This window comes from Passer montanus, unplaced genomic scaffold, assembly GCF_014805655.1.
Source record: "Passer montanus isolate IOZ18808 unplaced genomic scaffold, ASM1480565v1 scaffold82, whole genome shotgun sequence".
NCBI classification, from domain to species: domain Eukaryota; kingdom Metazoa; phylum Chordata; class Aves; order Passeriformes; family Passeridae; genus Passer; species Passer montanus.
This window is the reverse complement of record NW_024373479.1, coordinates 1,210,135-1,235,492: the sequence shown is the minus strand read 5'-3', so window position 1 is coordinate 1,235,492 and position 25,358 is coordinate 1,210,135. Positions and strand designations below refer to the sequence as shown.

Here is a 25,358-nt window from a genome sequence, read left to right as displayed (position 1 = left end):
CAGGGGCTCCAGGCAGGGATAATATTCCCACCACAAGAGATACCAAATCTCAACAGGGTCAGACCCCAAGTGCCCAGGTTTGATGGGTAGCAGAGACCTTTCAAGGTCCCTTCCAGCCTAATCTACTCTGTGAGAGTTCACAAAGAGCTGTCTGTGGGTTCCTTTTCTATCTGACATAAGTCTCTTCCTACTGGAAGCTGCACCAGTGTAATTGTAGCACTTTCCTATTCTGATAACTATCACCACTGGAAAAATGTCTTCTCACCACTGGTGATTTCTAATGTGAATTTTTAAGGATATTTCAGTTCTATATTTCATGTTAAAATAGAACAGATGATCTTGAATACTTAATTCAAGTTATGACTAAAACTAGTTTATAACAACTAGCCTTTTGATTGATAGCATCCATTAACATAGCCTGCAAATGCTGCACTCATTTTTCAGTATTTCTTTTTCAATTTAAGTGAAAGACAGAAATTCAAGTTGGCTTTGGTGTTTGGGCTATCTACAAATAATCTCTTTGTTCCCAAAATCTAGGAGTTGGATGCCATTGAATCTCATATGAAAGTGTTTGAGAAGGATGTTGCAGAAATGAAGACAATCCTGTCATCAGAAGATCTGTTAGAATTTTCTCCTAAAGACCAACTTAAACATGGACAGGTCTGTGAAAACTCCTGATCAATGTAAGCCTGAGGTTTACATTGACCAGGAGTTTTTTCCTGATCAATGTAAACCCTGAGGTGAGACTGTTGAGAGACCTTTTCAAGAAGCACAGTCATGGTTTGAACACAAAACACTTGAAATTAAAGCACTGTTGAGAATATGTGCACAGAGAACTCGAGTGTGTAACTGAAGCACATGTCAGGAATAGCTGCCACATTTGAGGATCTCCATTTTTTGGGAAGCTTATGGCCTGATTTTCAAGAGACACTTGCTGCACACCACTCCACTTGCCACCAAATGGAAGTCTGAAGTTAGAAAATTAGGCCTTGTTTTTTCAAAAATGGAGGCAAAGTGTAGCAGGTGATTCTTCTATTTCACACCACATACAGTCCACAGTGTTATCTGCCTAAAATACAAAAAGCATGGGTTCAGTTTCAGGTGAGGAATAAAAATGCCATCATACCTCTCATAGCAGTGTAACTCTCACAGCAAAGCTGTGCAGCTTGGTTGGCCAGAGAATAATTTTGTAAGAACTATATTACATGGAAAAACTAAAGTAATATTTGTTCTGGAAAATGATGTTCAGCTACTTCCTTACTGTAAAGCAAAGTCTGGACAGTACAAAAAATTCCTAATACTGTCTGCTTATGAATGAGAGAACAAGCATCTCTGTTTCCACTGGGGCATTTTAAAACAAAATCTACTTGAGAGGGAGTTTAACAAAAATGTTAGTAATTAAAAGTCTTGTAGGTGGTATTATTTTTTTTCTTCTGGAGTTCCCTGCTGACTGGTTGGCTGGACAAAAGACAAAAACCAGAATTTGCCTAGAGAGACATCAAAGAATTTGCACCACTTTAACTGTCTTCACTGCCAGTGATGTTCTGCTTTGAAATGAGCTGCTTAGTACATAGCAACTAATCTGAATGTGAGCCTTTTTTGTCACTGTGCAAACTTTGTATATGCAGCAAAAATAGAATTGTAAATATAAATTATATCTTTGTCTTGCTTTAGACAACCCCAACATGGATTTTCATTTATTTGTTCCGAGAACAAGAATCACAGACTATTCTGAGTTTTAAGGGACCCACAAGGATCATAGAGTCCAGCTGTTAATTGAATGGCCCATATGGGGATGAAAATTTCTTCCTTCTTGAATGGGAAACTCACCAAAGAGAGCTTTTGGTCATCATTAGTGTAGTATAAATTTATGGTGTTGATTTTTCTAACTCAATATCTTACCCATCATCTCTGTTCTATCGTGACAGGTTATACTTGAGCATGTTGGTCCCATGCAGAAAACTATTGTTCATATACAGTCCTATGAAGATGCTCTTCAGCTGCCAGGGCTGAAAATGCAACCTTTCTCAGTCTTCCAAAGAGCAAGACAACTCTTGAGAGAACTGAAGAAATTAGAAAAAATTACTAAGGAACAGAATGAGCTACTGGAGGTAATTGATATTTTTTTTCCTATGGTCACTTGTACCACCTTTTTTTAAAAGTAATTTTGATCTTTAAACAATATTGCTTTTGCAGCTATATAGTTACATCTACTGTGTCTTCTGTGTGATGGTTTGGGGATTTTTTTTTGTTCTTTTTTCCTATTTAATTTGATCCTGCAACAAAGCACACTGAATAGTCTTGACGTACAGTTTTCCAATTTAGTCACAGCTGACAACATACTGTAGAAGGAAGGAAGGCTCAGGTGTTGCACGGGTGATTAGTGTTAGATGTGTTAGATGCAGGCACTCACCAACTCCTGAAACTCACCTTGACCATGGAAATTCTAGTTGACAGCCATTAGAGTGCAATTGCTAACAGCAGAAGGTCTTCTACTAATCCAAATCAGTGAGCCAGGAAAGTGGCCATTCCCTACAGCTGCGTTGTGGTTAATTCACTGTTTTGAGGCAGTGACAGGGGTCTTGGAGATGCTGCTGGCCAGGCCAGGTTAGGACACAGAAGGGAAACAGCAACAGGAGAAGGCAATGCTGGCAGGTCAGGGAGTGTGAACTCAGGGGCAGGGAGAGTTATGGAACAGCCCCAAGCCTGAGGGAGTCTCTGTGCAGCCCTTCACTGAGCAATGTGGTTGTACCAGCTCAGGGAAGTTTTAATTCAGCAGCTGGTCATGCTCCAGTGCCCAGGCTGGAGGAAGTCTGGAGTTCTGTAAGGTTCCCACGGCAGCAGAGGAATTAAAGCTCTCGTGTGACCCATCCATTTCTTGGCAGGACGCTGACAGCACCTAGAAAAATGTTACATTATCTTTGCTCATTTGGTTTTCCTAAGCTATTAGGGTAAAGCAGAATGCTTTAAAACATCTAGCTGGGCATTTCAGAGGCAGGCAGACAAGTGGCAGCTGAAACGGGAATGTCTGTTTTTTGATTTTCACTTTGAGAAATTAAGAGCAGAACACAAAGAGAAAAACTCAAACATGCCACATGACTAGTGCATGCTTGGAGTCAGAAGAAAGCAGTGACTATATTAGATCTGTATAATGCCTACAGTCTCTTATTTTTTTTGTCCATACAATTTCTTATGTCTAAAAAATGGATGTAGTAAAATGTACCTTTTTCAGAATTATCAGACCAAATAATGGAGAATTTTCGAAACACCTTAAAAGCATCAGCAACAGGCTGCTTTCCATTTTTCAGTTGTTGTAATGACACTTGTAACTGGTTTTTGTATAACATTAGGTCAAATTTTATATTTTTCTCATTTTTGTAAAGCTGTGACCTTTTTTTGCTCAGCATTTGCCTTTATCTTGTAGACACCCAACAATCTGTAGGTGAGTGAAATTTCTTTGTGAGAAAACAGATTGGAAAAATTGCAATTCTTGGCAGCTAGTGTATCAAACTGTGCAAAAGAGATTTTCCAGTGCAGTTGAATAGGTTGAAAGCAGCAGTGCTACAATACAAGTGTAGCACCAGCTAAGGTGTAACAAAGGATGAAGCCATTAAACCATGGCATTTTGAGTGCTGCATTAAAAAGGTGGTGAGAATCCTGCTAGAGAGGAAAGCAAATGGCAGCCAAGCTTCCTGTACAAATATATACATTTTCCCCTCCCTGGGAGTCTTTGGATGAGTTTGCCCATATTTTGCTATGGATGGGGCAATGGAATATTGCACTAGTAACTTTTGTATAATTAGGTTGCATTGTAACACCTGAAACAATAAGTCAGAAAGAAAGGCTGTAATAGATACTGAAAATGCTCTGGGGCAGGAGTTTAAGTGACTTAGTTCTCTCTTGAATGTTGCCCTCTGTTTTTTTAATTATGGCCTGTTAAGTTCCACACCTAAACAACATCATCAGGAAGAAGATTTGGAAGCTACATCTGCTTCTACTGGTTTTCAGTGCAAGAGAGTGGTATTATTTGCATATCTGATGATTTACTGGTCTCATTTTCACTAAGCTCTTCCAAAACAAATATACTATGGGGAGATGGGCCTTTTCCATGGGCAGGTCTTCTGGAGTTACCACAATATAAGAAGGGCAACTGTTAACCAGGAAATAACTCCAAAGAAAGGCAGCACTTGTAGGAAGAAATTCAGTCTCACATATATGTCATAATTTGTTCTATTGCATAAATGATAGAATCAGAGTTTCTTTTCCCGACTGATTAGAAGGCAGAAACTAATTAATTATCTTCAGGTAAGTGGCTATATTCATATATTGGTCCATGACAGAAGACACTGGAGTCTGTATACGAAATATTCAGACTCTTTAGTTAGTCTAGGAAATTTGAGGTAGGACTCAATTTATTACTATATGAATAGGACTAAACAGTCCTTTTCATATGGAATTGAAGGTGTGAGTAAGAGAATCTTCCTTTTAGGAGGTCTTCTTTTACTTTCTCATTAAAGCTGAGCAGAAGACCTATTAATTTTTCTTTCCTCTCTGATTCTTTGCCTGTGGCACTAAGATTATAGGCCACAAATATCTTCCCCTTCAAATTGGCTTTCTTTTTTTTTAAGTGAGGAAAATAGTTTCTTCTCACTTCTAACACCTGTAAAATAATAATGGTTATTTAGAACCTTATAAGCCTGCATTTTCTTGAGAGGGAGTGCTGCTGTGAAGAAGTGACTGAAGAAATGGCCCTGTTGCTGTTGGTAGCAGGAGAGACTCTCTGCTCTGCAAGGCAGAGTCTGTGAACACTTTGCAGTGAGGTCTTTGACCTGTTGGGTCATTCAGGTGCTGCTGGCAGCACAGTAGGATCAAGCCTGTTGACTTCATTGTTTCTTTATTACCTTTTGCTGGCACCTGAGGAACAGCCTTGGTTGTTGTTTGGTTGTCAGCCTCTAGGTCCAGAAATACAGAGCCACCAAGAGCTGTGCATATTCACTGTTTTCACAAGATATTCTGACTTGTAGATGTGACAATTTCCTAATGACCTGAGACATCATGACAGGCTGTGGCTGACAAATATGAGTGTGTGGGAGATTGCCCATTTCTGCATGAGCACAAAGCCTGGGGGGCAATGAGATTTTGCTGTCACTGTCAAATGAGTAAAAGTAAATTTGGCTGTTTATTACATGTAATGTGTTTTCCTATAAGCCATGTAAACAGAAGAAGTTCACATGGTGGAATGCTTATAATTTTTATTGGAAGTATTCAAATAGTCAGGCAGTGTGGTTGGGTTATCCTCTGAGCTGCAGTGTTTGCCTGGTGTATAGCACAGTTCATTTTTGATCAGTTTCATTTTTGATTTTGCAGAATTAGCTGGCAGTAAAGACTTGAGCACCAGTAAAAAAACAGTTAGGCTTTCTACCTGATATGAAACAGTTTAATTTCTCTCTTTTTAACAACCTTTTCTAAGTTGTAATGGATGTGGTGAAATTTGCTCCATTTCCATTCAATAGCCAAATCTGTAGTTCTGCTCTGGAGCTCCTAGACAGAATACTCCACCATACTTCAATTTGTGGGTAGAGCAGCTTTTGTTTGTCTTTAGCAAGTGAATAATAAACTTAGTGAGGGATGGGGTTGTGCAAAGTTAGCAGAACAAACACAGATTCTGGTACACATAACTGCAGGTACAAAGGAGGCTTCAGTACTCTTCAGTTCAACTTCGTTTCCTTACTGACTTGTTTGTTTATGTACTCCTTATTTCAAAATAATTTATGTAAATTGCTATTTCACAGGAAACTGTAAAGAAAACAGAAGAATGTGAGCAAGAAATTGAAAAGTTGAAACAACTCCTTAAGAACAATTTGGGTGAAGTATCACATGAAGATCAACCAGAGGCTCAGAAGACTCCTTGTCCAGAGGTGGGTTTCATTCTTTTCATTCCTTATCCTGACTAACATTAATCATGATGATGCAGAGCACTGAGAAATAGGGGTGTGCTTCCCTTCTCTGCCACAGTCAAGCAGGCAATTGAATGCCATAGTGTGACCATGCAATGAATTACAGTTAATATTGCTTTGCAAGTTGGGTATATCTTTCATAGTATACTCCTTACTGATTTTGATGTGTCCTTTGTGCCTGTATCAACTTGGAAGAAAAATTGGGTGTTGTTTTCATGACAGCTCTTTTGGTGAAACAGTATGCAGCACTGAGAGTTTACCTGTGCTCAGCATCCTGATAATTTTCCTGAAGTGGTAGCTTGGGATAGTGCCTAAGGAGAGAACCAAGTCCCTTTCTGATGGTCATGCAATGATACTTTTAGGGATTCTGGTTAGGGTTAGATTCATTAGACTCCTTTCTTTGTCCTCACTGCTCCACTGTGTTTTCATCACTGGTAAATGTGTTGCTTTTCTCTCTACAGTCAGCTGCTTTCTGTAATGGATGAATTGATGTTTTTAATGGAAAAATCAGATATGTTTTAAGGATAGCACTGCAGAAGTCAGGAAATTACTAATTAAATGTAATAACTATTTATAAAGTGCCTCTGAAATGCTCAGTTTTTTTCCAGCCAGTCACAGTAAAGTTAATATACTTACATTGTACTTGCCTAATAACTATAATCACTCACTAGGCTCCTAAGTACATAGCTGCTCTACTGTCAGCTGGTTGGATGTTGGAGGCTTGATGTAGTGCTCAGCATGACTCATTTCCTGATTCTTCCTTGTTTTTGTCTCTGAGTGTAGGATTTTATGTTTAATAGTTCTTGTTTTAGCAGAAAACTTGGCAAATACAGCATTGCATGAAGAGAAGTGGGCAGTGGAATCACCCATCTTACTGAAGGATTTCAGAAAAAGAAGTGATTTTAAGAAAGAGTTGGTTTCTGAGGAGTTATGGCTAATTAAGTTTGCAAAAGAGTAGCTGGCAAATCTATGCTGGCAAGTCTCCTGCAGTGAAATAAATAGATATACTGTTCCTAGTGGACATTCATAAAACCATGCCAAATTGTCATGGATGTCTGTTTCTTCCTTTCAGTGTTTTCTTTCCTTTACCTTTGGATGATTTTATCTTGTGGTTTTGAGTGCACAAAAGGAAGAAAGCATTATCAGAGCAGAGTTCCCATGTCCTTTGAAAATTTGTTGGAGCTCTTCCCTCCACCTTTCCTGTCATGCTGCCCCCCCCAGAGCTATTAACAGAAGCTGTGGTGGAGACAGGAGCAGCAGTCTCACTGCTTTCATCTGCCACAGATTATTACCTGCATAACATCACTAATGACAGAGCATGGTGTGGAGCCAGTGCTGCTCTCACTTCAAGCCTGGCATCAAAGCTTGCTGTGGTCAACTAAGCCCAGTGTGCAAAGGGATATTTAGCCAGGTTTCAGTCTCCTGAGCAAGTAACAATGCTTCAAAGAGCTTTAGCACTTTCAGTAATGGAGGGAGCAGGGCAATTCATTCCATGTCCTGTCTTACTCTGTTATTTGCTGGGATTTCTTGGTTCACCTGGAGGCTGGGTGGTGAGGAAAGCCCCGGAGAAAACTCCAAGGGCAGAACACTGGCTGGAGGAGTAGTCATGGCCAGGAAGGAGACCAAGACAGATTTATTTCCCCCTCTGTTAGTGCAGTTGCTTGAGTTATTGTTTAGTCTCTGCAGAACGTTAAGTATTTTCCTTAAGCTTTCTTGGGGTCCATTTTTCTCCCAGTACCACATTCAAAAATATGGGATAATTTTGGCCCTAGCCACATCCCCAACACCCACCAAATGGTTTGTTTCCTTTGGGCCAGCTTCAGCAAGGACTGAGCCCTGAGCTACCTTCATTTGCTGTCTTTGCCCTCCTCAGGGCTTTCCCAAGTGTTCAGTGTCAGGCTGCCAGGGAAGGTGCTTGGAAGTAACATCACCTGCTGTGACACACTGAGCAATGTAACCCATCTGCATTCCCTTTGTCCTGGAGGAAGCTGCTCTTCTCATGGATATGCAGGACCTAGTTAGAATTGGTTCCAGCCTGCCACGTTTCCTTCCACACTGCCAACTTCTGCATCACAAGTGGCAAGGGCTGTCCTGAGCTGGATCTGTTGCTGCTGGTTTGCATGTACCTGGACATCTCCTGCAGTGACAATGGGGAACTGTCCCAAAGCCCAGAAAAAGGAAAAGGGGGAAATAGCCCCAGCACCAGTAAGATGCATCCCTGGTGTCATCTGTTACATTGCTGGTTGGTTAAATGAGAAAAATGGATGCTTACAGATGTTGTTGCTCCTTTAGGGAGAAATGGAAGCTGTAAAAGAAGAAATCATAAAGCTGTGCCAAAGAAAGGAAGATTACCTTACCAAGATGAAGAATTCCATGTCTGAGCTTCACCAGTGCCTACAGCAAGAAGTGCCTGAAGCAGCAGCTGAACCTCCAGCCTCTGTATTATCCCAGAGTGACCTGATTGGGACTGATGTTTCTGCTCAGCAGGTAAGTGATCACTCACCTGAGGGCCAAAGAGGGGAGGTAAACATCCCTTCCTGCTCCTGGAGGAGTGGCATGTGAGAGAGGAGCACCCCTGCCTGTGTGAATCAATAGTGTCTCTCCTCCCCTTTGTGTCAGAAGGACTGACTGAGTGTGAGGAGAAGGTAGGAGAGGTGAGCCTCTGGTTATTTCTCAGCATTTTTCACTTTCAACATGAAGTTTGCATCAATCAACAGCAAAATGCTCCACGTGTAGTTTTGTTGATAACCAGTTGTTCTGGGATTTTCAATAAATTATTTTCATGGGGCAAAATGAAATTTGTCCCTTTTGTAGCTGTGCTGTTGAAACCTAACAGCATCAAATCCCAATTTTCAGAGGTGCTTAGAACCTGCAGCTTTCAGTCGCTTTAATGTATGTTGCCAGATGTTCAGTGCTTCTCCAAAAGTGGGTCTCAAGTGGTAAATTTGTTTTGGTTTACATGAAGAAATGAAGAGGCTTTTGCTCTTCTTGTCATGATTAATTGGGTTGTGTCTCTGTGTGTGTTTTTGTAGTTGAAAAAAAGAGGAGTGATCTCTCTTCTGCCTTCCTTAGATGAAGAATCAGAAGACTGTTCTTCACACAGCAAGGTGAGTCCAGTGTATTTTTTATAGATATATTCAGCTGTGTATGTAAGAAGATTTTGGTAAAGCAGAAATTATGAAAAACGTGAAAATCAGAAATATTTCAGAACAACTTAAAATATCACTCCAGGATACAAAGGAATTGCACTCAAGCCAGTGTACCAATTTTCCAGTGCCAGTATTACACAGCACCTTGTTCTGTGAGGCGTGATCCTACTTTTGGTGGGATTGCCTATTTGCTAATGCCCCATTTGTGGAAGTGTTAAAGGCAAAATATTTCCTTAAATACCAATGTTTCCATGTGGAGGTGGATTTCAGAAAGAATTAGCCTCTGAAATTAGCCAAAACATAAACAACAGAATTTATTTGTATGTTTGAACATTAAAAAAAAAGGGTGTGATTAGACTATTGGGAGTGAAGTTTGGATAGAAGAGATTTCTGGTAGATTGGGAGAAACTGGGGGGACAATATCCTGCAGGTTGCTCTGAATCTGAGGAGTCTCAGTGCTCAGGTGAACTGCAGAGGAGCAAAGTTAATTGCTTTTGGAAAAAAATCCCCATGGCAAGACAGTGCAAAAAGTCCAAACAGCCTGGAGAGGTTGTGCCTTGTATTGATCCAAGCACTCCAGTTTCAGGGTTTCTCACTCCACACCTTCACTGTTGCAATTTTCTTTACATTTAGGGCTTCTTAGGGGACAGGAGAAAGATAGATAGTGTCTTGTTGGTTTGGTGGTTGTTGATTTGTTTGGGGTTTTTTCTGTTGGTTTGTTTTTTGGGTTTTTTTTTTTTAATATTGTAAAAAATGAGAATATTCTGCAGTCTTTAGAGAACATTATCAGTGTCATCCAGCTGCCACTCATCTTGCAGCAGAGCTGTAGAGCAAGAAGATAGGTGGGATTTGGGAAACACAAATATGGATAGATAAACAAGGCAGAAATAGAGCAAAGTGTTACTAGAAGTGTGCAGTGCTTTACATTGCCTGGAGGAATATCTGAGCTTCCTGGTCAGAAGCTAAAGCTGAGCTGTTACTGCTTTCAAAGGGAAGTACAGCCACAGAGAAAGATGCAAGATTTTGGCCTTCAGAAAGAGATGATGAAAGGCTCAAGGAAGACAGTGCAACCTCCTGGTCTTCTGGTACCTTGTCTGATGGCATTGTTCAGGTAATGCACTTGGGTTTATCTCTGTGGAGGTGGGAACTCACCTTTGGGGAAAAGACCTGCACAAGTCCTAAGTATTGCTGAAGCCTGCACTGCAAGAGAAGTGCAGGAATGCAGAACAAGGTGGCCATATTCATATCTTTCCATCTCACACTAAATCTTGCCATTTAGAATCTCTTTTTCTGTTGTACATATCGGCTGGACTCAGTGACCTTAAGCATTTTTTCCAATCTAAATGATTCAATGATTCTAAGTTGTTTGAGCTTCACAAAACCCCCAAGGGCAGAAATGCACATTTAATAGCAGCAACTTGTTTCACTGATTCTTGAAAAGGCTCTAAAAATGTGGAGGGTTATTTGTGGAAGAGGTTCTCTTTGTGCATAAGAAAGTCAGTGTCTGGGACACTCAGTCAGGTACAGTTTTGATGCCATTCTGTTCTGCTCTTCATGGTGCCTCAGTAATGTTGTGACAGCTGCAATTGTTTGTTTCTGTACATCAGTGCCACAGGCGTAACAAAACTGCTCTCTGTGAATTTCTTGGGCCAGGACCATAGTAGGTTGAGTGGTTGCTGCTCTTTCAGGCTTCTCTAGCACAAAAAGGCAGTGGAACATAGAATCAGAAAATCCTTTAGGTTGGAAAAGATCTTTAAGATCAAATCCAGCCATAAACCAAACACTGCCAGGTCCACCACTAAACCATATCCCAAAGTTCCACATCTCCCCTGCTACACATCTGTATGGAAAATAGGAAATATTTCCACTGCTGCCTCTCTCTCTCCAGGATGAGGATGTTTTAACTGAATCACACAGCAAACATGATGAAGAATCACCTCTGCAAGCTTTGGAGGGCCCTGAAGGTCCTGGCACAGGAGATGGCAGTCTGGCTATGGTGAGTTTGCAGGCCTGACCAAGGTGACCGCCTGAGTGAATTGTGTGACCTACCTGGTTGTCAGAGGCCCTGGTCCATTGTGGTTTTGCTGCTGGAGTTTGCTGCAGTATGATGTGGTGGGATACCTGCAACCCTTTGTGGGCCTCTTCCTATTGGTGCTCTTGGTGATAAATTTTCAATTGCTCCTTGAATGTGCATTTTTCTAGGGAACAAAATGGAGCATTTTCAGCAAGGAAGCTGCTGTCATTCATACAGGCATAAATAGAGGAGTTTGAGTGATGTAAATATATATCAGCCATGGAATTTTTAAATGGCAGTTACAGGAGGAATGTGTTGCTGCTTTGTGGAAGACATGCAAAGGCTCAGAGAAGAGTGGGCAGCAGGTTAAATACAAAAGAGTGTCTGCAGACATGAGTGCTCTGGGAAGGCCAGGAGCAGCAGTCTGGTGGCAGAGCAGCTTCAGCTTTTAGGATCACAGAATCCCGGAGTTGTTAAAGTTGGAAAAGACCTCCAGGATCATAGAGTCCCACCATTAACCCAGCACCACCATGCTCAGCACTAAACCATATCTCTTAAGTCCCACATTTTTTGAACACTTCCAGGGATGCTGATTCCACCACTTCCCTGGGCAGCCTGTTCCAATGCCTGACAACCCTTTCAATGAAGAATTTTTTTTCCAATATCCTGTGGCAGGAGGATTGGAACTAAAGGCTCCTTCCTAGCCAAACTGTTCTATCATTCTGTGATGACAGTGATAGTTGGAACAATGCATTTTGACTTTTTTTCTCTGCCAAATCTCATTTTAATATGAAGTTTGTGCACTAGCACTGGCCATCTCAGTTGCCTGATGTGTGCTCTGGAGCCACAGGAGCATTCAGGTAGTTCTGTTCTTGTAGTGTTGCTTCATTTACTTACTGAGTACCAAGATTTGCATGTGTGGAGGCATATACAGACCTGTGCAGCCTTCCCAGTCACTGCTCTTTATCTCCAAGTACTTTGGACTTTTGTTATGGACGTGTGCAATGCAATATTGCTTCTTCGAGGAGTGTGTTTAAGAATTGCACCAGATGTCCTTAAAAACACACCATTTTTTTTATTTTATTATCTAGAGCCCAAGTAAAGTGTATTTACTTTATGTTGGAACTGAACACACATAAGTAGCTTGTAAGTGTTGTCCAAGAGCTTGTTTTGCAGCTTCCAACTGCATTGCTCTTGTGTGTAACTCCCACAGAAAAACATCTCTCCTCAGGGGAGAACAGGTTAATGGTGAGTCATCACTGCCTGTGTGCTCAGGTGTAGCTGCTGTGCTCAGGTAGATCCCTGTAGATGCAAATTGCTGCCTGGAAACCTGTTACACCAGATCTTGGATCACCTGCCTGCTGAGTTTCCCTTCTTTCCTTCTTGGTTTGTGGTTCCCCCCCCAGTCCCGCAAGGCTGGGAGCGCAGCGACAGAGTTGTTTTGGGGTTTGTTGTTTCCACACTCTGTGAGTGTGGAAGTTAATCATCTCTCACTGCTGAGGGGAGGGGAGGGAGATTACAAAACCAGGTGGCTCACCAGGCTGCTTTGATGTGCTTTTCTCCAGAGCCAGCAGCCGCCTCCAGTGCCCAGCGCCGCCCTGGGCTCGCAGACAGCGCTGGATGGAGGCAGGCCCGAGCCAGAGTCCATCCTCCTGCTGTGCCAGGCCCAGGTGGCAGAGCTGGAACAATGGCTAGCCAAAACTAAAATGTCCCTGGGCTCAGCCCCTCAGAGCCCCCAAAGGCAGCAGATGGTGGAGCCGCAGCTTGCTGATTGCCAGGTAAGGAGGTGACACTGCTGCTGCCATCCCCTCCCCTGGGCTGTGGCTGCAGGACACTGTGCCTGCTCCCCTCTCTGCTTCAGCACCCTCTGCACAAAACAGGTGACTGACTGCTTGGCTTCAGCTTCTCCAGGCTTTGGTTAAAATACCTGGTTTTAGAGTTGGGACCTGAATGCATCCAGGGGATTTAGGTAGAATTCTGGAGTATATATAAAGCCTTGGTTTGATCTGGACTATTTTCAAAACCATGGCTGAGCATAGTTTGAATCCTCTATTAAAAGGGAATTTTTCATTGGTCCTGATCATGATAAATCAGCTAGAAACAAAAGAGTATTTTTTTTTCTTTTGACATTTCCACTTTCTGCTTGTCAGAATGATTTAAAAGGCTGGTCTAAGAAAGCTTCCACCCTGCTAAGTTCTACTGCTTCAGTTTTTTCCATAAACTACCAGCACAGGAAAATAGTGGCTTTCCCCCTGCCCTCAGTGAGCAGTGGTGATATTTGTACCTACTGCTGTGCACCCAGGGCAGCCTCTTGCCCCCATGGCAGCAGAACAAAAGGAGTGGGTTGTACCTGTTGGTGAAAATGGGAGGAGGAAAACAGGACTGGCACGAGGGAGCCCTGGCATGCAGCATGTGCAGATTAAAACAGGGCTGAGGCTCCCTGTGGTGTCAGTCTGGTGTGTGCCAGTTGGCTTCAGGCATTGAGCCTACCTAGAGCAACAAATTTCACTCACAATACCAAAATGTCCCCATTTTCAATTACTGGGAGACATCACCAGCTGTTTTGTTGTTGTTTTGGTTGGTTGTTTTTAATTGGAGTGCCTTTGGGTTTAGGCTGTGATTCAGCCAAGTGCTCAGGTGCTGAACTCTGTGGGAATGAGGATCCTGAATGCTCCTAAGCAGCTGGCTGTGTCTGGATCCCATTCAGGGTTCCTGTCAGTGTAGGCTTCAGCAGGGCAGCTCCAGCTGGTGACAACAAGCAGGCTGAATTCCTGTCAGCTTGAAACAATCTGGCTCAGTGTTAGGACATGAGCTTGGGGAAGAAGGTTTTCTAGTCAAGATCTACACAGAAAAATACACACAGAATGGAAGAGAAAGAGTCTGTAGATAAGGGTGTATGATGTACAGCAATTAATTTATTGCAGTTGATTACTTTGCAGTTGAGTCATGGTACCTTTCTCCATGCTCACCTTAAGAATGTGAGTTTAAAGTATGCAGGGATGCACTTTGCTTCACAGCAGCTTGTCAAATTCCAGCAGTTTACAATGGCCTGGCTGACACATGGAAACATTCCTATGTGTTGGTAGTTCAGCATCATTCCTCCCACAGAATGATGTGAGCATCACATCCCTGTGAGTGCATTGCCTCTTTCTCCCCTACTGAGGTGTGTTGTCTTCTTGGTTGCATTCAGATGGAGTCTGTCATTTCTGTTCTCCTCTTTTATTACTTGATACCTGAGTTAAGATAACCTCCTGCAGATGCTCTTGTTTGAAACAGTTTTAAGACTAACTCTGTATAAAATTCATTTAATTGTTCAGGATAAAAACACTACACTGGAGGAAATCTAGGGGGGTTGCAGCTATTTCTCTTTTCCCTGCATGTTTCTCTTCAGACAGGGGAGGTGTGAGCCTTGACTTCAGAATGTTGTTGGAAAAGGAGTGTTGCACTTCTGAGAATGAGTAATTCTCTGCTGTCCCTTCTAGGTGAGGTTATCAGAGATTGAACAAAAGGTCCTTTCTTTACTGGAAGATTGTGGAGATAGTGCAGACTACCAACAAAAGACAGAGGCTCTTTCCTTGAAGCTGAAGGAGGTGAAGCGTAATTTGGAAAATGTCCAGATGATGCTTCAAGACAAGCACAGTGAAGAGCAGGTAAAGCATATGAATGTTGTGCAGGGCAAGAGTTGAGAGTCCTGGTGCTTTATTGGTCTGTGGTTGCAGAAGAACAGTTAGAGTTCACCATGTGAAATAAGGAAGGGAGAAATGTCAGAGTTGCCATTATTCTTCTTTACAATGCTGTATAATTACTTGTAGTTTGCAACAAGTAGTGGTGGATTTTTAATGAGTCTCTGAACAGCATCTTTTCTGCTCTAAGTGCTTAGTGACAGAGGTCAGCATTCTGCTAAGAGCACAGGAAAAGGACTTAGGGTTTGGTTTGGTTTTAAATGCCTCAGAAAGGCCATGATGTTTATCTGTGACAGTATCAAAGCAAAGAGACCTTTTAGTGATTTTCTCTTTGAAGAATGCTTAAATGCAGTGATTCTGTCAGCTCTCCTGCACCAGAGCTGCACAGTCTTTGAGTTTCCCAGTGGGTGAGATGGTATCTCCTGGCTTCAGAGCTCATTCCCTCTCTGTTGTGTGAGGAATCAGAGAAGCCCACCTGATGTGTTTGCTTAAGAGCAGCCACAGTCCCTCTGGTGTGAATTGGCACTGGTAAAGGCTTGTGTTCAAATGCTTCTGTGAGCACAGGCAGATTGAAAATCCAGGTTTGTGACCAAATTTATAAGCATAAATTGCACATGCCTCTATTTTGACCAAACAAAAGGAAGGGAGGGTTAGTATCACCTAATCTGCTTGCAGGAGAAGCAAATAAAGGGAAGTAATTACTGGGGGAGACATGTGAGGACCTTGGCAGAATTTGGAATGGTTAGGATGTCAGGAGAAGCAAAGAAAGGGAAGTAATTATTGGGGGAGACATGTGAGGACCTTGGCAGAAGGTTAGAATGGTTGGGATGGTAAAAGTTTCAGTAAATTCAACTGGACAAAAATCTTTGCGAAAGCAGCAGTTGTGTTTTGTGTGCTGCTGATTCTGTGTGTGGTAAATCCAGGGCAGCTTTTGCCTTTTCCTCAGGCTGCACCAGTGGGGTTCTGCTCTCTTGTCAAGTCCAGAAGCCTTCCCACAATGGGTGTCTCTTTACAGGTTCCCAGCAGGGAGAGGACTGACCCAGAGCCCCTGGAGATCCTGCACTCTGATGGTTTCAGCACATCCCAGCTGTCCCTTGCCCAGCAGCCTTGGCACAATGGGCTCCAGCAGCCCCAGGTAATGAATTCTCCTCCCATCCAGGGGCCGGGCTGCTCCACATCCCCTGTGAGCTGGGGCACAGCTGCTCTTACATCTGCTGCAGTTTTCCCCGTGGGATCAACTCTGTCAAGGGCTGGTTTCAGCTGCCCATCTCTTCCAGGATTTGGGGAGTTTGTCAGGATGGTGAAAGGTCTCACCCCTAAAATCCCTTGTCCAAAAGTTTCAGTAATATAAAGTTAGGAGATTGGAGGTGTGGGTGATGCCACCTGAATCACTGTGAAACAAGGCAAGAGTTCTAGCTTTAAAACACTGATGTATTATGAAATCTGAATCTATACACTGATACTGTTTTTGAAGGTAACTTTAAAACTAAAGTTTTGTGAACATATTCCCATGGGCTAACTCACTGTGACTTTTAAGATTGTTGTTAACACAATATAAAAATCTTGTAATGTTCTGTGCTCTGCAAATTACCTCTACTTTGCTAACTGTAAATTAACTTTTGCCTTTTCCATGCTATTGGAAAAGAGAAAAAATGGTCCAGCTTGAGCTTCTAGAATTGCTCATTTTTCACTCGACACTCTCCTTTTAACTAATGGAACTCAAACTCATATTTGAGCAAATCCCCATTTTCCTTTGCCTTTTTCTTTATGTAAGGATTGCAGTCAGTGATGTTTAAATTTCTATATGTAATTTGTTTCTGGTTGGGCTTTGCTTTTAAAACTTTAGCTCAGGTAGAAATATATTCCATAAAAATGCATGTTTGCAGAAAATGGTTTGTTCTGTAGATTCATGTTCATACATAAACTGCATTTTATTTTGACAGATGTAGTCTTACTTTCTTTGCTAAATGATTTCACATAAAATGTGATTGAAAAAGCACAATCATCACTTCAGATTATTACAGTTCACATAACTGTTCATGCTATTCTCTGTGCACAGGACCTGAAATTGAAAGCAGCTGAGCAGAAAAGCCTCATTGACTTTATTGAGTCGTGTGTGGAAAAAATGCAGCCACAGCTTGAGGACAGCATGACTCTGAAATCAGACTCCAGGTACAGAATAACACAATCAGTTACCAGATTCAGTGATGTAAAACTGCCTAAACTTGATAAAGTGACACCCCTGGTTCTGGTCTTTGGTTCTGTGTGCCTTTAGAAGAAAAATGGCAGAAGCTTGGGGCTTCAACAGACCTGAGAAATGAAGGCTCATTTATGGGACAGCCTCTGTGATAGTGGGCAGCTGACTCCAGAGTTCAGGATTTTCCTAGCAGACATGACTGACACCTGCCATGAGCTAGATCAGGCCTATCTGTAGGCAGGTTGGGTCCCTCTGTTCACAGCCATGGCTCCATAAATGCACAGACACACACAGCCAGTGTAAGGGCAGCAGCTTTGAAAAAGGGGACATTGGGATCTGGCACCTTCCAGCACAGAACCAGGACTTCCTGCACGACTGTGCTCCCCAGACTGTGCTCCAGAGGTGGAACCTGCCAGCAGGCCTCTGGCATATTTCATGCAGAGGTGAAAGTCCAGGTTTATCAAAGCTTGGATTAATAATCATACATGCACTTGGTTTCACTTTGCTTTTGAGGCAGGAGCAAGAGAAACTAATCTTATACAAAAACCTGTTTTTATTTACTCTGCTTCAGTAATTGTCATTCTAACAATGTTTTCTCAATACAGCAATGGAGAATCTGACTCAAAGAGCAAGCAGGCTGATGCCACCTTAGCTCCAAAGGATCAAATGGGTAATAAATGGCAATATTTACAACAGGAACTTTCATCAAAGATGAAATCTCCTCTCTGCCAGCTTGTGGAACCTCAGGTTTGTTTAAGTTCCATAAAACACTCTGATAGTGTAGCTAGCAATTAGTGTATCTTTCTGTCTTGTAGTAGTATGGCTCTCCATCAGATAACTGAAATCTGTGCAGAGGTTCTCCAGAGGAGATTGTTACTGCACAGTGTTTTCATAACTGTCTTTTAATTTTACTTTGAGGTAAATCATGTCTCTGAAGTAGTGACTGCTGAACACAGTGTGGGAGCACTTAGGTGAATCCCTGTGGTTAATTTTCATAGTAGATGTTATCTGCTGACTTCTTCCAAGTAAGCTCACAGCTTACTTACTTACTTGCTTACTCACATCCAGCAAGTTCACAGCTGATTCCTGTGGATGTGGGTGAAATCTCAGTTCCCACAAGTGAGAACATTTTGATCAAAGCAAATCTCTGGGTTAAATTTTGTTCTGCCATTCACCATTGTGTTCTCTCATTCTCACACATCAAAGAGATGTAGAAATGTAGAGTTTGAGCTGTGGTATGTTCTGAACAGACTGCAGACTTTTACTTCTTGGACAGAACTATAATTCCTGTTACTAACAGTTTTGTTCATACTAAATTAGAATTATTAGATTTTCTGTCCTCTGGAATTGCTGCAATACATGGAAGAATATCAGACATGTAAAAGGATGAATGTCAGCTCTTCTTCAGGCAAGACTTCCCCTGCAGTGGGCAGTAGGGTTGCCTTAAGCCAAACTTCAGCTGTATCCCATACAGCTGGGAATCAGAGGCTCCTTTTTGAGTCAAGCTCCCACCAAGGCATAGCCTGCCCATCTTCTACCAGTGAAAAGGGAAGCCTGCTATCCAGGTGCTGTATATCAGTGCCTTGAATCTTTCAATGCTTTTTGACAGGAGTGTTACTGTGTTGCCCATAGCCTGTCTTCATTTGAGCTGTTCTTCTAACTGCAGTGTTCTTTTTCCAAATGTTAGATCACAACAAAGATGAACGTGCTGCCTCGAGGCACATTCTCAGGTGCAGGAACCCCAACTGTGGAAGAGCTGAAAACTTACACTGTCCAGCTGGGAGACCTAAGCCAGGAAGCAAATGTGGTGCATGCACAGGTAAAAATGGCATGTCCTAAGCATTGCAATTTTAGACAGAGGGATTTTAGACAGAGGACACTGTTTGGATACTGGGAAACAGCCAGTAATCCTATTATTGCAAATGGCATTCACTGTAGTGAGCTTTTGTGTTGGGTATGGACTGTAATGTACAAATAGGCTGAAGATTTTGAAAGGAAACATTCCAGGTTTTCCACTATGATACTTCTACCCGAGTCCAAAAGTTTGCTAATGTGGGTAAAAACCCTCAAACTGTATAAAGCAGGATGGGAGCTGACAAGACAATCTTCTTGTGCTCATGCTTGAGATTAGAGATATGTAAGAGCACAGCCACTGGCCAGCACATAAAGGGTCATTGTCTCAGCTTTGGCCTCGACAGCTCTGGATGTTACATGCATGTAACCAAATCTGTCCCTCAGTATTACATTAATTCCATTTCTGTATTAGCTGAGCAAACCTCTAACCTTATTTGAGTGAATGAATCTTAGCCGTGTCTTGGGTGAAAGTACTGAAAACTGGCTTGCATTCACCAGGATAATGTGGCAGAGGAAGTCTCCTCCAATTTGGACAGAAAGTTGTTTGAGTTGCTCCTGGCAATCAGCCGGTGTTTGAATAACATGGAGGAGATGCTGAACACCTCTGTGCTCTCCACTGAAGAGGCAGCTGTGCAGCAGGCTCTCTATGAGGTAACTGCCCCAAATCCTCCAGGGAGGGACAAACCCCAGTGGATTTCTGTTACAGCAGAACATACATGGCCTGGTATTTTCTCTCTGTTCTGCTGGCATTATTCAGGAATAATGCCACCAAACTATTTTGTATTTCACAGCTATGGGCCTGTTGCTTTTAGCAATTACCAACTCGAGTCCTGCTGCCTCTCATAGGTAAGAGTCCTTGCACAGACCATTTTCACTCATGTTGTTTTTCTTTCAACCCTTTAGACTCTGTCTGTGGAGCTGCAAAAACTTCATGCTGATCTGAGTGATAAAAAGGATGATCTTCTGAAGTCCATCAGCTGCGCTGGTGGGAGCACAGATGTGTTCTGCGAGTGCTTTAACAACCTGCAGGCACGGCTGGAACAAACTCAAGCTGCCACTGCTTCAAGGAGCAGCTCCATGAAAGCTGGGCTGGATCATAATAGCAATTACCTGGTACTCCACTGCCAAATGCACATCTTGTTTCACAGCATCTGTTAGGCTTGTCAGTGTTAATGCATTTGGGTTACAGATGAGCAACCTCTAATGGGCTTTCTTTTTTTCTTTTTTCTTTTTTTATTTTTTCTTTATTCTCTACTTAAAACACTTGTCTTGGCCTCTCAAGAAGCAGATTAATTTTGCTGGTTACAGTGCTGTTTGCACAGATGCTGACTGCCACAGAGGACTGGATCACAGCAGAAAATTTGCATGCAGAAAGTATGGAAGTAACCTGGGATCCCATGCAGGCTGAGCTGCAGGCTAAAGCAGTTTCTGTCTGCAGGGACTAGGCCAGAGAGGGTTTCATGTATTCTTTCAGCTGCTGTGTCCTCAGGACAGGCAGGTTTCCTCCCTTGTGGTGCCATGTCTGACACTGGGCTATTTATAGCAATGTGTTGGAGGTTGATTTGACCCCACTGCATTTACTGTTCCTTTAGGTTTTGTGCCACAGAAGTAGAAGCCATAGTTGCACGAATTTTCCTTCTTTTGTTCTTTGTTGCAAAAGCAGATCATGAGAAGCTTTTCTTTAGATTCTTGTGATGGGCTAAATTTCAAACTATTGCTGGAAAATATTCAGATCAGGTCTTTAGTCTGAACTAAGGAAGGAAGAGTCTGGTCTTTGAAATACAGTTTGCAATGTCCAGCAAAACTCCACTGAGCTCATCATCTGCAAGTCATCCTGGCCCTTTGCTGCTGAATAATAAAGCAGCCCTTTTGAGGAACACTGGGATGTTGTCTCCAAACAGCCACAGAACTGGTCTTGCAGTGTTTATGTATGCAGAATCCATAGAGCTCCATCAGTCCCCAGTAATGGGCTCATTTTCCCATTTTCAGAAGAGAATTGATTCTCTTACCAGTTTCCCAGATTTTTACAGTCACAGAGGATCATTTTGACAGAGTAATCTCCTTCTTATATACCACACAGACTCAGAATTTCCCTTGTCCAATTACTGCTTTAAGCCCATAATGTATATTCTTTATTTTGCTGAATTTGTTTGTTTGTGTAAGAGGGAAAAAAAAATGCATTTACTTAAAGAGGTAATCATTTTGTTTGCTGTGTAATTTTGTCTAGTCATAACTAAATTCCTGTTAATGTGATATACTTGTGTTGTTTGTTTCTTTTGCAGAATCAAACCAGGCTACTCTATGATCAGTTAACTGAGAAAAAAGCTGCTCTGCAACAATGCTTGAATGAACTACGTGGACATAATGTTTCTGAACAGCTTCAGGTAATTTTATTTGAAGGAAATTAGAGGTTTTACAGCATTAGCTGTTATTTCCAGCCTTCTCCAATTTGTGAAGTTTCATAATTTCTAAAGTTTGAGTCTAACTTAGGTTTTTAAAATGGGAAAAGGGGAGAGTTCAGTATTTGCCATATTCACCACCACCCTTTTCCTTTTTTTTTTTTTTTTTTTTTTAACTACACCCCAGTCCATACTCAGACCTAATACCAGACATTTCAGTGGTTGGAGTGGAGGAACCAGTCTCTCCTCAATCTCCAAGAGCAAATACACCCCATGCTATGGCAGGGAAGGAAAAGAGCTACACATGTTACACCTTTTCTTATGCCTCACTACCTTTTTTTTGTGGGACTCTGGTATTTCTATCTTCTCCTGCAGCATTTATGAGCACTTTATAATATGGAATTTGACCAGTTAAGCTATTTTCTTTGACCTTTATTGGGATTAACAGAAAATTAAAAATTAACAGACTGCATGTCTCCCCAGAATGGTCATTGGCCATTTACTTACTTGTTACCAAAGCAGGGAGGGTATTCTGAAGCTTTCTTTTTACAGGCTCATAACCTTGCTTAGAGGCATAATTTTCTGCCAGTCTGAGAGCTGTGTTCCCTGCTGAATTTCCTAGCAAGGACTGGCTATATTCTGTTAGGTAACCACTCCTGGAAAAGGAATGCCAGAAGCACATAGCTTTCCTTCCTTCAGAGGGATCCTGTCTCAATCCCTGAGTATTTCTGATTCGTAAGATAAAACTGTTTTCTGAGTCCATGATTCCTTTTAGTGGCTGCTCTTGAATTAGTAAATGGAAAGGTATGTTGAATGTTGTCCTGAGACACAAGACCTGAATTCCCTTCCTGGCTGTGCTGTGTGAGCACAGTAAGTTATGCCATGCTTTGTCCGTTTAGTTTATAAACACATTGGATCTTCTGAAGTGCTAGCACAGGAGAGATCCAGCCACTGGATTCATTGTACTACCAGTGATAATGGAAAGTTTATTGGAATGGAACTCTTCCTAATAGTTTATTTTGTCCTTCATCCAGAAAATTGGTGACTGTGCCGTGGAGCTGCAAAACTTTGAAAACCAAGTAGCAAAATTGAGAGCCCATGGAGAAAGGTTGCAGTTACCTATCACCTTAATCCAGGAAACTTACAAATTAGAGGTAAGAGGACAGCACAGTTTCCACTTACTCAGCAAGGTTTGATTCTTCTAAGCAAGGCATTTGCAGCATCAAAAGGCTGATGGCTATTTTGTACTCTGTGGGTTTGTGGGATTAATTTCTGTCCTTCATGGATCACTGCACAGTGTTTACATTGTAGGATGTTCTGGATGACATGTGGGGGATTCTGAAAGCAAAGTATGTGGAGCTGAACTCCCCTGCCATCAGTGAAAGCCAGTATGAGGACTTGCTTCATGGGTTTGCAGAGCTGGTAGCTATTGGAAGAGAGAAGATGGCACAAGATCCAAAGCACCTAACAAAAAGCAGAGCAGCTCTGCAATCTCACCTGAAAAACCACAAGGTATGAGGTGTTCATCACAGCACTGCTCAGGTCAGCATAGCAAGGAGCACTGTTTTCTGGGACTGGTTTCTCTCCAGTGTAGTGGAGGAGAGAGAGTGACTGGCTCATAGCAAAGGGGAGGAACTGGTGGATGTGCAGAAAATAAAGGCAAGTTTTTCAGTAGAACAAAACAGTACCAGTTTTGGTGATAAATTGCTATTTCTGCTTACCTCAGAACACATAGCTGTGTAAGGAAAACACATCTCTCTTATAGTTATCCCAAAGGATTACTGTGTCCTTCCTACTGCTGAAGCCTTAGAACTCCTCCTGGGAGTGTGATCTCTCTTAGAGAGCAAGCTTTAACTTGGGTTTTTTCTCCAGGATTTTTTCCACAACCTCATGACACGTATGGCTTACATGGAAGTGTTTGCCAAGAGAGTGAGTCCTTCTGTCCTGCAAAAGAGAGAGGAATTCTGGAGAGAGCTGGTGAATGAGGTCAAATTGCTGGAGCAGAAGGCCTGCCAGTATGGTATACACTTAGAGAGCCTGCTAAAGGTAATAAATCAAAAGACACCCAAGAGTAAAACCTGGAGGGAAGGGGAAAAGTTGCATCTGGAGCAGCTCTTGTCCTACCAGTGATTCTTTGGCTAATAGTTGTCCTTTCCTGATTCCACTGGTCAGCAACAGTCTATTATTACTTATTCTGTGTGTGTCAGTAAACCAACTTTCTTCTTGTAAATCTCTGGAAGTGGACATTTCAACACATCACACTTTATGACTCCTTGCTGTCATTCCTGAGTGTCTGGACTGACACAAGAGCTCTTTAAGGCAAAAAAAATACCAGCACCACTTCAAAATAAAACTTAAAAAAATTAACCAATAATATCAGAACATTTCTAGAGAATAAAAAATTGCATACACCACTTAAAAACAAGAATCCTTAAAGATTTTAGAGAATGCATAATTAATTCATCTGTATTGAAATCGTGTCTCACTTTGATATTTACATATTATTCACTTATTTTTGTGTTATATTTCATTAAAGCAAGAGCTGCTGATGTTTTAGAAGGCATTAAGGCCTGAGTCTGGTGTATTAAAATGCAAATGGATGTGTGCTGTGTTGACAATTCAGTGTATTTTTTAGGATTGGGTGGTATTTGATGAGGAATGCCTGGTTTTCAGTAAGGAGTTAGAAGCACTTGCCTCTGCGTTGCCTTCTGTCAGTTTGGTTGAAGAAACTGAAGAAAGATTAATGGAAAGGATTGCACTTCTAGAGGTATTTATGTGTTTGTCACTGCTTTTTTTTATGCATCAGTAGAACTGGCAAAAATACTAGTTAGTATATGTGGAGATGATTTGCAGGGCAATGCCTCATCTCCTCAGCTGTGTGTGGATGTAAGCTCAAAACTGACTTCTAAAAGTAGGAGAAGATTGGGCTGCTAATTTCAGCCAGGGACTACAAATCCATTTTAGTGGGAGTAATGGCTATAACTACTTTATAACTCAGTCTTCAAAAGAAGGTATTTGGGATAAGATGGATGTTGTGCATGCTCCATGGATCCTAAGGACAGCAAGAGCCTTGGAGTGAACACAGTGCCACTTCTCTGTGATGCAGAAATTATTTTCATGCCACAGTTTGAAACCTGTGGAAAAGGAGAGTCACTGTTGTGCTTTCAAATACCTGAAAATACCAAATATTTTAACTCTTACTGCAACACTGGTTGCAGCTGCATCTCTGATGACAGAGCTACATATTTATTTACAATCTCAGCTCCAGCTGGAAATATTTTATCCATGTTTTGAACACATTTAAATATAAGGATATTAAAACAGCATTTACAGTTGTTTTATACAATTAAGAAGAAAGGTATTCAGTAACCTTAGGGATGCATTTTCAGAGAGGGCTCTGCATTCCTCACAGGTGTGACCTTTCTCAGTTTTCAGAGGACACACTGTTAGAATTTTTTGAATTAATAGAAGTGTTTAATAAAAGCAAATTAATGAGTGTTCAATAAATGATTAATGAGTTTAGTAAAGGAAAAAAGTACTATAGTTGACTGCAGGAAAGACATCACTGGACATTTCCAGGAAAATCTGAGCTACAGTAAAACCTTTGTAATAAATCAGCTGTAGACGTTTAGTCATAGTGGCCTTCTGATGCTTTTGATTTCTGTTGCACTGAGACTAGAGACATGCAAAATTTGCCCAGCCATTGACGTGAAGTTGCCTGGTTTTCATTGGCTTTTTGAGTTCTTCACTAGCTTTTCACTCTTAAGTCTTTATTTAAAGACTTCAGAAACAAAGCATAAAGCTTTGGAAGATGTTTGTTGCAGGGTGAAACTGCAGAGCTTCACAGTTTCAAGAAGAAAGCAGAATAAAATTCTCTAGGGCTTAATTCCTGCACAAGAAATACCCCCAGACCTCTGTTTTTTACTTAATGAGTTCACTGTCCACTCTTCATTTCTCCCTGACACCATTATTCAGTAATTATCCCAGCTTTTTCCTTCAAAACAGTGGTAACTTTTTTTTTCAAAATAGGATAGAGCCTGAAGGAGGAGCAATGACTTTCAGGAGCATGGGAAAACAATAATTTTATGGTGGGAGCGGTCATATG

The 25,358-nt window shown here is 41.7% G+C and overlaps 1 protein-coding gene across 1 annotated transcript in view; it reads left to right on the top strand.

The window, feature by feature from the left end:
• SYNE2 (spectrin repeat containing nuclear envelope protein 2) overlaps positions 1 to 25,358 on the top strand; it is a 160,885-nt gene that overhangs the window by 73,813 nt on the left and 61,714 nt on the right. The window contains exons 60-79 of the mRNA XM_039733084.1: positions 538 to 660; positions 1,929 to 2,111; positions 5,793 to 5,918; positions 8,250 to 8,444; positions 8,990 to 9,064; positions 10,098 to 10,217; positions 10,995 to 11,102; positions 12,686 to 12,898; positions 14,603 to 14,770; positions 15,819 to 15,938; positions 16,863 to 16,975; positions 17,606 to 17,747; positions 18,688 to 18,819; positions 19,353 to 19,505; positions 19,758 to 19,967; positions 21,137 to 21,238; positions 22,288 to 22,407; positions 22,565 to 22,765; positions 23,126 to 23,299; positions 23,889 to 24,020. Coding sequence (XP_039589018.1) covers positions 538 to 660; positions 1,929 to 2,111; positions 5,793 to 5,918; positions 8,250 to 8,444; positions 8,990 to 9,064; positions 10,098 to 10,217; positions 10,995 to 11,102; positions 12,686 to 12,898; positions 14,603 to 14,770; positions 15,819 to 15,938; positions 16,863 to 16,975; positions 17,606 to 17,747; positions 18,688 to 18,819; positions 19,353 to 19,505; positions 19,758 to 19,967; positions 21,137 to 21,238; positions 22,288 to 22,407; positions 22,565 to 22,765; positions 23,126 to 23,299; positions 23,889 to 24,020 — 2,910 coding nt within the window. The remainder of the gene's footprint in view (positions 1 to 537; positions 661 to 1,928; positions 2,112 to 5,792; positions 5,919 to 8,249; positions 8,445 to 8,989; positions 9,065 to 10,097; positions 10,218 to 10,994; positions 11,103 to 12,685; positions 12,899 to 14,602; positions 14,771 to 15,818; positions 15,939 to 16,862; positions 16,976 to 17,605; positions 17,748 to 18,687; positions 18,820 to 19,352; positions 19,506 to 19,757; positions 19,968 to 21,136; positions 21,239 to 22,287; positions 22,408 to 22,564; positions 22,766 to 23,125; positions 23,300 to 23,888; positions 24,021 to 25,358) is intronic.